The following is a 14,598-nucleotide window of genomic DNA, read 5'->3' on the forward strand; positions in this document are numbered from 1 at the left end:
ATGTGGATGGAACTAGAGGGTATTATGCTTAGTGAAATAAGTCAATCGGAGAAAGACAACTATCATATGATCTCCCTGATATGAGGAAGTGGAGATGCAATGTGGGGGGTTTGGGGGGTAGGAAAAGAATAAATGAAACAAGACTGGATCGGGAGGGAGACAAACCATAAGAGACTCTTAAGCTCACAAAACAAGCTGAGGGTGGCCAGGGGGAGGGGAGTAGGGAGAGGGTGGTGAGGTTATGGATATTATGGAGGGTATGTACGATGGTGAGTGCTGTGAAGTGTGTAAACCTGGAGATTCACAGACCTGTACCCCTGGGGCTAATAATACATTATATGTTTATAAAAGAATAAAAATTATAAAATGAAAAAAAGAATTTCCATCCTTTTTTATAACACTTTTTTTGCTAAGATTTCCTAGGTTCTCATTTGTTTAAAGATAATTCAATTTTCTTGCTGAAGCACTGTTATGGTGGTTGCTTTAAAATCTTTGTCAGACAATTCTCAAATCTGAATCATTTTAAAGTTGTCTTTTGTTAACTGTCTTTTCTCTTTTATGTTGTGACTGTCCTAGTTCTTTGTATACCTAGGTATTTTGGATATTATGAGACTCTGGATTTAATTTTTTTTTTTCTTTTAGCAGGAAGACCCCTCTGTGTAGTGTGAGGGCTGAGTGGGTGTATATGTTTAGCTTTCCACTCAGCCCTGCTAACAACATCCCACCAAAACTGGACGCTGACATTCTGCCTCAAGGCAGATGAATGGTGTAGAAGTTCAGTCAGTCTCTCTTGGGTCCCACTGACATTTCCCAAGAAAGTGGGGCACCAACTCACTCTGCTTTTTGCCTCTGTATAAGATCAGCTTCCTGTTGGGCTCTACTAATACCAGGGAAGCAGAAAGCAGAGGGCTGACTCACACTGCTTTGTTGCTACAGGGTAGAGAGCAGGAGATCCATGTTGGGCCTCTCTGGCATCAGCTGGAAAGAGGGGAGAAAACATAGTGCCAACCAGCCCCAGGGGTAGGAACTCAGCTCCCCATGAGGAGGTAGAGGTGAAACCTAGTATTGACCAGTCCCACCTCAGATTACCCTAAGTCTCTCTGATGCTGGGCAGAGGTAGAGGCTTAGCTTGCTACTGGATCACACCTATACTATCCTGGTAGCCAGAACACTACCTGCTTTTGTCTGGTGGGGAATGCAAGACAAGCTGGATCTCAGTACTGCTAATACTGCCCCAGCAAGGAGACCTGGTTTCTGCTATCTGCCATTGTTGGAACACATTAAGTAGTATGGAACCATTGGTGCTTGACTAGAATAGGTGAATACTGCCAAAAAGGCTTTCTGTTGTTACATCTCCCTTTTCCTGATCCTTTGGATAGAGACAATAATAAGCTTTTCTCAAAGGTTTATCCCTACCAGTTGGCTGTTCCAGGTTGGTGATTTCTTCGGTACCCGTCTATGATATACGGAAGACAATAACAAAAAGTCACTGTTGAATCATTCCTCATGTACCAAGGTCTCTAGACAGTTTGTTTCCATCTACCATTTAAAGTCCTTCTCTGCTTGTTTGTTCTGTTATATTCAAGGTGTTTTAATTTTAAGCAGGAGTATTTGCAAGGAAGAATACTATTTCTTGCTAGAACTAGAAGTTCCTCTGTTTAAGTAGTTTTAACAAATTTATCTGTATTCTCCATTAGCTCACAACGTGACATGTTTTGGTATCTTCTACATGTGCCTTACATAATTCTTCTCACATAATGAGCCCCTGATAAATGTCTGGTGAATGCTCCTTGTATGAAGACATATGCATCCCCTAAAATAGTCTGTTTGTAGTCTCAAGCATAAAAAGGGTGCCTGGGTCAGCTATCAGAGTCGAGGAAGATATCTATCCTCAGATGGTAAAGGAGAGAAGCAGCAGCTCATCTGCATGGATGACATTATTTTTCTGATCACTGATGTTATATAACATACACTTGGATTGGTCATTGCCATCCAAGCTAAAAGACAATGTTTTGAACCCCAAAGTGTGGATTCTTAAGTGACTATAGTCAGCTTAAATTTGCCAAAACCATCTTAGGTCCTTACCTCCTTGAACTTGAGGGATCTCTCTGACTCCACGGGATAAGCCAAAGTGTTTTTAACTGAGATTATGTTGTCAGCACTACGGCATCCAGTTTTCCCCCCAAATTTCTTCAAGGTTGGAGGACATCATATATGGAAGAAAATTTAAGACCTAAGTCTCTGCCAAATATTTCTCCAATTTCATAATTAATATGATGGACTCCTTACTCTAAGATACTCTCTAGAACTTGTCTATTCCCCCTATTAGCAGTCTAAGAACTCATGGATTTCAAATTAGACTTCATGGACAACTGGTATCCTGTAGCTATTTATTACTATTTATTAAAATAATATGTTACAGGGGCACTTGGGTGGCTCAGAGGGTTAAGCCTCCACCTTCGGCTCAGGTCATGATCTCAGGGTCCTGGGTTTGAGCCCCACATCAAGCTCCCTTGCTTGGCAGCGAGCCTGCTTTCCACCCTCTCTCTCTGCCTGCCTCTCTGCCTACTTGTGATCTCTCTCTGTCAAATAAATAAGTAAAATCTTTAAAAAAATAAAAAAATAAAAATAAAAAAATAAAAAACAATATGTTACAAATCATGTTAGTATCTCAACTGATATGATTGGAGACAGTGGTTAGTACAAAAAGAATAAAATGAGACACTCATTTTCCCCTATTAAGTCAGAATTTTTAGTCTTAGGCATTTACTACTTAAGAATATTAAGGGAATGTTGGAAGGGAAGAGTCTTCAGTAATTTGATTCATTTTTAATCTCTTGGTCTTGGAACACAGAAACTCTGAGAGACCAACATAAAAAAGCATTCAAATGATTTCATGGGTGTCTTTGAGAAACGTATTCCTCACATGCTATAAGAAACACCAAATCATTGGTCATATTTTTATAAATTAGAATCATGACCTGAAAGTTAATTATCTTTCTCATGTAATTCTATTATAATCACACTTGTTCAGCCAATACATGTAAAGCTTGATATACAGAGTGAGCACTTGCTTATTTCTCAGTCCATCTGCCAAGGCAAAAATACAGTTTGGTTTTTAACCAAGTACAGGCCTATAGTTGGCAGTTCTTAATGTGTGGTTATACTGCCACCTAGTGGCTACACAGGGATTATCTTTTAAAGATCGTGTTCATTATGGAGCAAATCCAGAATTTCCTGTTATCAACAGATTTGCACTTACTTGGAAACTTTATTGATTCCAAAAGCCACTTGTTGGTTCAGAGATGCAATGATTTTGTCTTTCTTCTTAATCTGCATTTGGTTTTCTTGCCACCGAAAAGTCACTGTTTTCAACTGTCTTTTGAAATCCTGATCAATGAAAATGTTACTTCATAGTTAATTCTGTTCAAGTCACCACATATTAAAAGAAAAAAAACAGGACCTTCAAAAAACTACCATTAAATTGAACATTTCAACTACTTCTGACTGGCTTCAGATAGAATGGCAAAAGTACTTACTTCACATTGATAGTGCAATTTATAAAGTTGCCTCTGCCGAGCAAGCTTTTCCTTCTCTGTTTCTCCATATTCTACAGTCACTTTGCTGGTTGAGCCCTAATGAGCAAATGGAATATGAATACCTTATTTTCCTCTAAAAAACCACTAATTCTTTAGTTAAAGAGGATTTAAAGTTGCCATCTAACTCCTATTCATGCTTTATGTCTCTATGCAAACATCACTTCTCTGATTAGTGCAGATAAACCTACCTCTCCCTAATTACAGCATTCACTAAATAATTCCACAGTTACTGGTCTATTGCTACTACCACTAGATAACATTACCTGCATGGTTACCATATTTTTAAGCTTTTTTTGGTAATGCCTTTGTTGTTCTAAAACCTGTTCAAGGTAGGCACTTATTATTCCCATTTTAGAGATGATAAAACTGAGTTAAGTAAGTTACCCAAGGTTACAAAGAAAAGTGGAGAAGCCTGAATTCTAACTCAGACAGCCATAAGTGCCCAAACACTTAATTATTACTCAGTACCACCTTAGCTTAATATTCAACTTCTCCACTGGATTGTAAATACTACGATCACAGGGACCATGTCTTAGCAGAGTTCTTGACATAAAGTGCTAAATATTTTTTGAATAAATGAGGGTATAAACATTTTCCAAAATGTGTGTCATACTTGTATTTTGGAACCCTCATAGCTATTGAATGAAAACCAAAGATCCTATATTTAAACTTTAGTCTGACATCCAAAGCTAAGAACATGTCATTTCAGTTGAAATATATGTATCCTATTATTATAATTGGAAAGGCGAAATGAGATATGGCAATTATCAGCCAGGGAATCATTTTTACTAAATGTACCCTTAGACAATCAATATTCCTACATATTATGGAACAGGTTATCATTAAATTACCTTATCATAAAGTGATCATTAAATTACCTTAGTACAGAATTCTCATTTAAATGAAGTGATTTTTCAAGTCATGTGCTTTGTCTGATTTAATCACTTTCATGAGTACTTATATACCTATGTACATCATTCCCAACAGTGACTACTACTAGGAAAGGAACCAAAGGGGGGAAAAAACAAAACAAAACAAAATAAACCACTGTTGTACATTAATATTTCTGTAGACATGTCATGTCTACAACCAGTTTAATTTTTTAAAAATGAAAGCACCTTAGTTTTACAAATTAAGTCAATGGGATTAAGCCAAGTTTTTTTTTCCCTTGTGGTACTTGAAAACCTTTCACAAGGAACGCATTTGTATTTAGCACTGTTTAATAGTTAAAGCCAGGAAATGGTTTGAGGGCTAAAGAGAAAAGTTTCAGCTCCCAAGGTTCTTTTTCCCTCTATCTATTCCTGTCCCTGGTCCTTCCTGTTTTTATTTGCTCCTCACAAACACAACACAGACCACTAGGCTGACATGTTGTTCAAAGAGTCATGGGAAAAACAAAGGTTAACAACTGTTTCTGGAAGAAGGAAGGGAGAGCTGTACCTCTTTCAGTCAGACTTACCTGCTCTATCATGTCCAGAATATGCAGTTCATCCAGGCTATAGAACTTGTCTTCAGTTGCAGAATCCTCTTGAATATCACTTATATCATCTTTCATAAATCCATTAACTGGGTGTAGATTTACTTGCTCTTTCTTCAACTGCTCTTCCTTTCCTATCATATTTGGGCTACAGTGGTGACATAATCAGTGTAATCTTTTATGATTGAGTGTTTTTCCTCTAAGCCATTGCTTCCCAAATATTGTATTGGTCTCATGTAATGTTCAGCATCAGAAGGGTTTATGGCTAAAGAAAGTTTAAACGTGCTCATATTGTATATTTCTCTTGATGATTCATAATGAATTTATTAAGCATATTTGAGATAGCACTCAATTGAGGTACCTATTCTGTTCATCCCAGTGTCTTCAAGAATTAGGAGAACATGGAGTTCATTTTTCAAATAATAACTGTTAACACCAGTTGCTTTTAAGGAAACAACACTTTGGGAAATACTGACAAGCCTTTCCACCTCTGCTGTATTATTTTATCATCCCAGCATTCTTGACAAGTAGGTTGGTTAATTTGATTAATTTCATTGTTTAGGTCCAGTGTACATAGCTGCCTTCCAGTGAACATTTATTTTTTTTATTTTTTAAAGATTTTATTTATTTATTTGACAGACAGAGATCACAAGTAGGCAGAGAGGCAGGCAGAGAGAGAGGAGGAAGCAGGCTCCCTGCTGAGCAGAGAGCCCAATGCAGGGCTGGATCCCAGGACCCTGAGACCATGACCTAAGCTGAAAGCAGAGGCTTTAACCCACTGAGCCACCCAGGCGCCCACAGTGTACCTTTAAATAGAGGATTGCAGGGCGCCTGGGTGGCTCAGTGGGTTAAGCCGCTGCCTTCGGCTCAGGTCATGATCTCAGGGTCCTGGGATCGAGTCCCACATCGGGCTCTCTGCTCAGCAGGGAGCCTGTTTCCTCCTCTCTCTCTCTGCCTGCCTCTCTGCCTACTTGTGATCTCTCTCTGTCAAATAAATAAATAAAATCTTAAAAAAATAAATAAATAAATAAATAAATAAATAAATAGAGGATTGCAAATAGCAACATAAAGTAGATTTAAAAATGGAGGTTTCTTTGGGAATAGGACTTAACAACAACAACAAAGAAACTGTAGTAATATGGATTTCAGTAACTAGAAAACCACTAAAAAAAGAATGAAAATACTATAAATGCAATAACAATTAGCTCAGTTCTATAACTGTGTCTAAAAGTTTAAATGCATGCTACTCTCCTTTCAAATTGGCCTGCTATTTATAAATTTCCTTCTTAATCTCATTAAATGATAACAAGAAATAGTACTTTTACTTGTAACATAAATGACTTGATTAGTGAATAGAAAGAAAGTAGATAACTCTAGGATGCATTATTACTTCTTTCAGGCACTGAGACCTGGAAAGCAAAGGCATCTAATTCTTGCACAGTAACTTGTAAAACACTATAAAATAGCATTAGGTATCACTAAGGTATTCTAGAATGATTCAAACTTTTGGAAAATTCAATGAAATCAATTGCCTGTGTAGACCACTGGTTCCCAAACTCAATTAATTTTTCAAATTACCTGAAGAGCTTTTTTAAAATTATTATTTTTGCAGGTACCCTGGCAACTGTAAATACATAGAAAAATCTGTATTTTTGGAAAGCTCCAGAAGATTATTCCTAAATTTTTAAAGTTTACTAATAGGATTGTGATAATATAGGAAAATGTTCATATCAATAAGATGCAAACTGAACCATGTAGAGGTAAAATTACGTGAAATTTAGGATTGAAAACACTTCAACAAAGAAAATTGTTAATCACAGACCTCTACCCCTGGGGCAAATAAAATATGTTAATAAAAAAAAAAGAAAAAGAAGAAAATGTTAAGGGAAGTATGAAGCAAATGTGGAAAAACAGTGTCATTGCTGAATCAGGATAACAGTTACATATATTAATGTAGATGTATATAATTCTCTTTACTTTTATGCATATTTGAAAATTCTCATATGAAAACAAAGGTCCCTGGGTAATTTGATAATCATTCAGGTTTGGGTCCACACTGTAGGTAAAATAAGCAGAATGACTGACAGCACTGTTTCAATCTTTTGTAAGTTATTCTTATGGCACCTAGAGCTGACTTGAAAAAAACTAAAAGCAAAAAACTATTGTTCTAGTATTGTTTTGCTCAATTTGTTGCCTTGACACAGAGTATGAAAACCCATCTTGGATGATGAACCATTTACTTATCAACCAGATCACTCCATTATCAGTGAGGAAATATCATGATACTATAAGTGAGGACTTTAAAGTTAAAATGTGTTGTTGCTGCCATTTTAAAGATCTTAATAATTTATGTCCTCACATGAATTTTCTAAAGTTATCAATTTTCAATTATCAAACTTTTTGGTGGTTATAATGAATCTCTTCACTACTGTCATCCCTACTTCCATCCTCTAATGCACTGTCATGAATCACATAGTTGTATAATAACAGCGACCTTCAGACACTAAAAGGTTGCCAGTGTAAAGGTTCAAAATTCATGGTTAACAGTTGGGATTAAAAACAACAAGCTATGCATTAAATAAACAAACCAAATCAAAACAAACTCTTCTGTAAAAGAGGTCATTAGGGCAAATAATGATCTGTTCTTTAAATCTTACTTAAATTTAGATTTGGCTAACCACAATCTAGACTATATTTTAAAAGATTTCTATGCTGGATCCAAATTAATCTTTGAATAAAAAAGCAGTTAGTACTGGGTGACTCTTGAGTAGCCTTGAATAAAAAGGGTGAGAGATTCTATTCTCCCAAAGTAAATGATAATTGAACTTTTTATCATTCTGTTAAAAAGTGTTAAGTTATTAAGATAAGGGATTGTCCTTTCTTATTTTAAAACACTTTCCAAGGCAAGGCTGTGTCATACTGGCAAAGCAGACTTTGAAAACAGTAAGAAAAATTTAAAAATTAAATAAATACTTACCCTTGCTCTTCTTTTGATTCCTTATTCTGAAAAACAGCATCAGGAATTAGTAATCTATATGAACTATGTCTGTACAGCATAGTGATGTAAACTACATTTAGATCAGTGTTTCTCAAACTTTTTGACCACAATCAAAATAAAACATTTCACAACATAATGTAAATGCACTTATATACAGAACTTTATACCTAAGTATAAAACTGAAATTTAAGTTCCACCAAATAAACTTTACCCATAGTGTATGTGTTATGGAGTGCATGTCTGTGCCCTAATTCATATACTGAAACCCTAATTCCCCAGTGTGATGGTAACTGGAGGTAGGACTACTGGAAAGTAATTAGGTTTAGATGATGCTATGAAGTCCTCATGATGGAATTAGTGCCCTTATAAGAAGAGTCCCAGAGCTAGATCTCTTGCTCTTGTGTATGCTCTCTTTCTCTCCACAATGTAATGATACAGCAAAAAGTTAGCCATCTGCAAACTAAGAGGGCCCGCATCAGAGACCAAGTCTTCTGGTACCTTGATCTTGGACTTCCCAGACTCTAAAACTGTGAAAAATAAATAAATGTTTCTTCCTTAAACCACCAAGTCCATGGCAGTTTGTTATAGCTGCCTGAACTAAGACACTATGTGATGAATTCTGAAGCTTTTTTTATTCCTACTGATTCTATCTTTTTATACAATGGTAGTTGTGACCCACTAAGTTGATTTTGTAATCTACCACTGAGTCATGAAACAACTTAAAAATTAGTGATTCAGATATTGGAAATAAGTACTGGAGCTGTTTGCACCTACTGGTAATCTTGGGACAGAGTATATGTAATTCTCCTTTATAGAATACTATACTAACTATAAGAGTTCTTGAAAAATCTACACATAAGGTAAAAGCAGACTGTTATATTAAGAAATCTTACAGAAAAAGAAGTGTTAGGAAGATCACAATGTTAAAAAATGTTAAATGTTAAAAAACCCTGAACTTTAATTTCATTAAAGTAAAATTATAAAGGCAACATAATATATAAAGGTAATATCAATAACACATACTAATTAAGAGTATTAATTACTTTTATATATTACCCTTCTATTAAGAGTTTAATTACTTTTATATAAATTAGAGTATTAACTCTACTACTACCTCATTTACAAGAAACTTCAGGGTCTTCCCCACAAATTTCACGATCTGTTTTGCTTTATTTCTTTATATTAAGAGAATTTTTGCATCTCAGTGTCTGATCTATGTCCAATGCCAATCTGATTCTATAATTTAGAATTATCAACTCCCACCTTGGTTCCAGTGTACCTAAATAACTAAATGGAAAGACATCTGGTTGTTCATAATGAACAGCTAGTATAGCTGATTAATTTCTGGAACTTTTTAGGTCTTCCCATGACAACTTTTTGTCAACACATTCATCAGTCTATTCGACATTCATCTCAGCAACTTCTCTCCTGTAGAGAGTACACCCAATTTGAAGGGCTAGATTTACTTCCTGCCAGGTTTCTTTTTTTCCCAAAGACTTTTATTCTTCTGCCATCTGCTTTACTTCCCCTTTCCATCCTTAACCCTTAATTCCCTTGGATGGGAGGTGGGAATAGGAAGGAGGACCTACTTAACACCCAAAAGACTTATTTATAATTTGAATATATTAGAGGCTGAATACGAAATTCCTAAATGAAGAAGAGTGACTACAAAGTCTATCTACTAGTTACAAGTTATCTGTACTGTCCCCTCTATTTGCTATACAAATTTTACTTTTTATCATATTCTTCCAGAGTCTCTGATAGATCTTTGTAGGACTTCAACCAATGTTAGGTAGAGATATTGCAAAACAAATCAAAACATATCATTAACAGAGGACACATCTTCATTCATAGGCACTTTGTTCTTATTCTGCTTAACACAAGCTAATTTCTGCTAGAATTTTTCATGAGGAAAACTCCTGATTAGAGAATGTGATTGAGTTAGGTTTTTACAACAGGTTGCTTACACTGTAGCTAGAAAATTCTTTGTACCTATAATAATGAAGTATATTAATAGGACAATTTCTGTAAAACAGTCCTATGTAAAAATCTCAGCATTTTTAGGTCATATACTTTAAAATTTAGATAAAGAAGATATAAGATCTCTCTTTTAATGTTCAAATCTTATCTTGATAAAATTATCTTCAAAGTATCTCATCTTCTTCGAATAAAATAAATTGGAGAAAAAAACTTAGGTTGTTATAAACAATAAAAAAAATCCTGACATTTGGAGTGCCTGGGTGGCTCAGTGGGTTAAAGCCTCAGCCTTCGGCTCAAGTCATGGTCTCAGGGTCGTAGGATCAAGCCCTGCATCGGGCTCTCTGCTCAGCGGGGAGCCTGCTTCCTCCTCTCTCTCTTTCTGCCTGATTTTCTGCCTACTTGTGATCTCTGTCTGTCAAATAAATAAATAAAATTAAAAAAAAAAAAAAACCTGACATTTAATAAGATTTTCAGTATTACTAGCATGTGAAGTTCTGAGCTGTGTTTCCATTTATTTCCATTTGTGTTTACTCTCTATTTAATTTCAATTTGACATAAAAGTGGGACTTTCTACATTTAACTAAAATTGAGAATCTGAGTAACCATATTTTAATTTTTTGGAAGAAACAAACTATCTACCTTTGGTCTGACAGCTGTGCATTTACTTGGCCAGCTTTATGAAGTATTAGACCTGTATTAGTATTAGTATTAGACCTGTATTAGGCCAGCTTTATGAAGTATTAGACCTGGATTTATTAATGTTTGCCAAAAGTTTAAAAATATCAACTAAAATAACAGACCAGATTGTGTTTTGTCATACAAGAATTGCCTAAAAATAAGCCTTTTTTTAAAAATTTTTTTCTTTTTTTTTTCATTAAAAAAATTTTTTTAATTATGTGGTTAGTCACATATAGAATATCATTAGTTTTTGATGTAGTGTTCCAACATTCATTGTTTGAAAAGTAAGTCTTCTTATTCATCTTTTAAAAAATATAACTTAATTTTCAAAATAACTTTTGAATAAAATGGTAAGTTATAATAAATGCTGGTTACAAATATGGAAATAATAATGATATTTTATTGATCAGAGCATAAATAACCTTTATTTTGTTCTTCACCAAAGTGTTTTATAACTTTCCCTTCATTGTGTTAAATTTCATTTATGATTAAAATCTGTATATACTCCCAAAAGACTAGGTAATAGGGGCTTACAAGATTGTAGTTGGGCAAATATTCTCACTGAATTTATTATATAATCTACAGAGTACATCTAGATTTTAAGTAGATATTTCAGGCCAGAAAATAACACTTTTTTTTTTTCACTATAAAGTTTGCAAAGCATAATGGGTAGCTACTATGCTTGATAAAAACAACAACAAAAAAACCTCTTGAGTCCAAATTCATAGAAATCTACAAACATAAAGAGTGAACCAAACTGTAAAGGAACTTTGGCAATCATGATATGTCAATGTAGGTTAAAGAACTGTAACAAATGTACCACTCTACTGGGGGATGTTAATAATGGGGAAAGTTATTCATGTGTGAGGGTCAGAGATACATGGAAAACCTCCCTTCAATTTTGCTCTGAACAACAACAATAAAATCGCACCAGAAATATAGTCATAGTTAAATAAAAAATTAAGCCAAAAACAAGACTCAACTTTCCTTTGTAATTTTCCAATCAATTAAGAGTTTTTTGCTAAAACTGCTATAGACAGTAACAAGAAGTTGTTTTATTTTGCAACTGGCAAAATAAAGAAAAGGAATGAATGAAGCTTCCTGAATTTGTTCCATTTTTATACATTATTGCATTATTGAGAGTCTTGGACACAAAAAAGAAAATCAACACTTATTAAGGTTTTGAAAAATGCATCTGAATGTATCACTAAAAATATGATGAGAAGCAGTTTTTCAAACACTGAGAGGCATTTTTTAAATGAGAGTGGTATGCAGAAATTAGTGAAATTTCCAAATAACTACTTCAGTTTCTCATTTGTATATTTAAATGTGTAATTACGATTTAGTCAAGTGAAATAGGACACACTGTGAGTTTAAATCAATCAGGATCTAATATATATAGACCTCGCTATAGCCACATATTCAATAAACTCTTGATATTTCTAAGTTATTTATGCTATATGTCTACTTGAATTAATTTTAAGTTCTAACAGTGAATCCATGTATTAAATCTAAGTGTTCATAATTAGACATACCTCTATTATAATGCTAATACAGTCACTTACCTTTTTATTCTTAGTCTTTTTCTTTTTCTTTGGTTTACTCTTAACCTGACCAAAAAAAAAAAAATCAATTAATATACAATTCAAAATACACAATAAGTTATTTTGCAAAATATATTTCCTCTAACCACTGAAGTCTTTTATTTTCTAATATTAAATATCACATTCTCTTCCTAGATTCTACAGAAAATTATTTTCATTTTCACTTTGATTTGAATCTCAGTCTCCTGCTCTTGCGAATTCATTTATCTATAAAGGGATAACATATCAATGGATAGGCTATAGAAGAAAAGCTCAGAGGTCCTCATTTGCATATGTGCATGCATGAGCAACAAAGGAGGAAAGGACTTTAAAAAAATCAACATATTCAAGTCCATAAGAGGAAAAATTAAGTCTGGGAGTAATTTAGTGACCATATAATAACTGTTGAAGAAATACAGTAATACCATCCTGCATGATTTTAATTCTACCCTCGTGCAAATGGCATTGAAATATAAATATCCCTGTTTGCTTCTTTCTCTCTTCTTCTATTCCCCATTATGCTTTCTTCTACTTTCTATTAACTCCCAATTACTCAAGATGAAGAAACATGTTCATAAATCTAGCATAGTGTCCGGCACATAACAAGTGGTCAGTAAATGCTGGCAAAATAAATGGTTAAGGCAGAAAAAAAAAAAAAAGGTTAAGGCAGGAAAGATTTTGGAAGAAGTACCAGGGAAAGAAGCATTCCAATTCAAACTCTATGTAAACACTATGATAAACATAAACTAAAATCATCTGGGATGCTGTAAGTATAGCACATGCAACAAACTAAAGGCCCTGATTAAGTTCTAATTTAAATATTAATGAGAGCTTATACTTCCTGGAGATCTTTAACAGATTCTGTTGAAGATTCACTGGGTATTGATGCTCCATCTTTATTCATTTCTGCTAACTGTATTTCGGGGTTTGATTTCACGTTTATATTGTACTCCATGAGGGGTGGACTTAGTTCTTCTTCCTCGTTCTGTAACTCTTCTATTTCAATACCTAAATGTTAAAAATAAAAACACTCAAAATCGGGCTGCATACAGTTTTTGCCTCATCACTATGATAAACATATCTCTCCCCCTAATAAAACACCATCCCAGGAAGAGAAATAGAAGATATCTTACTCTGTTCCATTACTAGATGAAAATGAAATGCCCATTTGTCAATGACCAGATAGGTACAGATACTAGCCTAGAACCAATCAGTACAAACCCAAATGCTAAGATACTTTACTATTATCTTAAAAAGACTCTAAATATTAGATAATCTAGAACTTTAGTCGACTCTAAATACCAAGTTTTTGAGGATCCTGACATTGACCTTAATACTGCAACAAGTATAATTTTAGGATAATGAACATTCTTTATTTCTAACTTAAACATTTTTATTGTTTAAGTATAATTTTACTCCAAACAAAACCCATGGTGTTGTTTTCTCATGTATAATTTTACTGGCACAATATGAATTGCATTAAAAAAACACACACGCACAAAGAGCACAAAAATGGAAATTTAAAAAATCAGCAATTTACCACTTGGCAAAAAGAGTATATATAGTTTAACAATGGATAATTAACCAGATAAAAGCTACATAAGCTAAAGAGTAGCATATATGAGCAGGTAGAGCAAGCAGGTAGACATTTCTGCCTGTGTAAGTATCCAATGTGTTAAAAAGTTAACAAACTATATTGGGTAAATCCTGCAGCACATGCACTAAGACCAAAGCAGAGTAAAAAGGCTCATACTACATTCAGCTGACCAGTAGTTATATGACCACATGATTTTCCAAGCTTATAACAACAAACAATTATAGTTTATCATATAGTTTATCTGACCAAATAAAATGCCTATAAGTATCCCCTAGCTGTCCCAAGTTGAAAGGTCACCCAGGCACTTTGTTTATAAACATACTTACGTTGACTGCCTGTTATTGACTGTAGAGCAATTCCTATGATACATAAAGAAAAAATTTAAGATGTACAACTGCAAATGCAACCAAAAAATATCTGACTGGGACTAAGAAAAGTCAGAAGATTTTTACACTGCACCAATAACTTTTATAACTAACTGGAAGCTAATTATAACATGAGGTTATAAACTCATGTTTAGAAAAAGAAAACAAAATTTTTATAGTTCATAGTAGATAATGCACATTCTTATCATTTAAGAAGTCTAAGGTAATGAAGTAATAATAGTGAATTATGAAGTAGACCTCTGTTGAAAGTTTGAGCATTTTTTTTTTAGCAATATGAATTATCCTGATCGGTCTTCTCTCTTT

At 34.2% G+C, this 14,598-nt stretch overlaps 1 protein-coding gene across 10 annotated transcripts in view; it reads right to left on the minus strand.

Moving 5' to 3' along the window:
* The window catches only part of DZIP3 (DAZ interacting zinc finger protein 3), a 109,234-nt gene that overhangs the window by 27,791 nt on the left and 66,845 nt on the right, over nucleotides 1-14,598 (minus strand). For 9 of the 10 annotated variants that reach the window (XM_059392014.1, XM_059392009.1, XM_059392010.1 and 6 more), the window contains 7 exons: nucleotides 14,236-14,268; nucleotides 13,151-13,320; nucleotides 12,295-12,339; nucleotides 8,051-8,076; nucleotides 5,056-5,221; nucleotides 3,540-3,635; nucleotides 3,263-3,390 (listed from right to left, as the gene is read on the minus strand). In XM_059392014.1, the coding sequence (XP_059247997.1) occupies nucleotides 3,263-3,390; nucleotides 3,540-3,635; nucleotides 5,056-5,221; nucleotides 8,051-8,076; nucleotides 12,295-12,339; nucleotides 13,151-13,320; nucleotides 14,236-14,268 (664 nt within the window). The remainder of the gene's footprint in view (nucleotides 1-3,262; nucleotides 3,391-3,539; nucleotides 3,636-5,055; nucleotides 5,222-8,050; nucleotides 8,077-12,294; nucleotides 12,340-13,150; nucleotides 13,321-14,235; nucleotides 14,269-14,598) is intronic. The other variant, XM_059392019.1, reaches the window with a different exon arrangement.

Source organism: Mustela nigripes, chromosome 2 (genome assembly GCF_022355385.1).
Source record: "Mustela nigripes isolate SB6536 chromosome 2, MUSNIG.SB6536, whole genome shotgun sequence".
Classification (NCBI taxonomy): Eukaryota; Metazoa; Chordata; class Mammalia; order Carnivora; family Mustelidae; genus Mustela; species Mustela nigripes.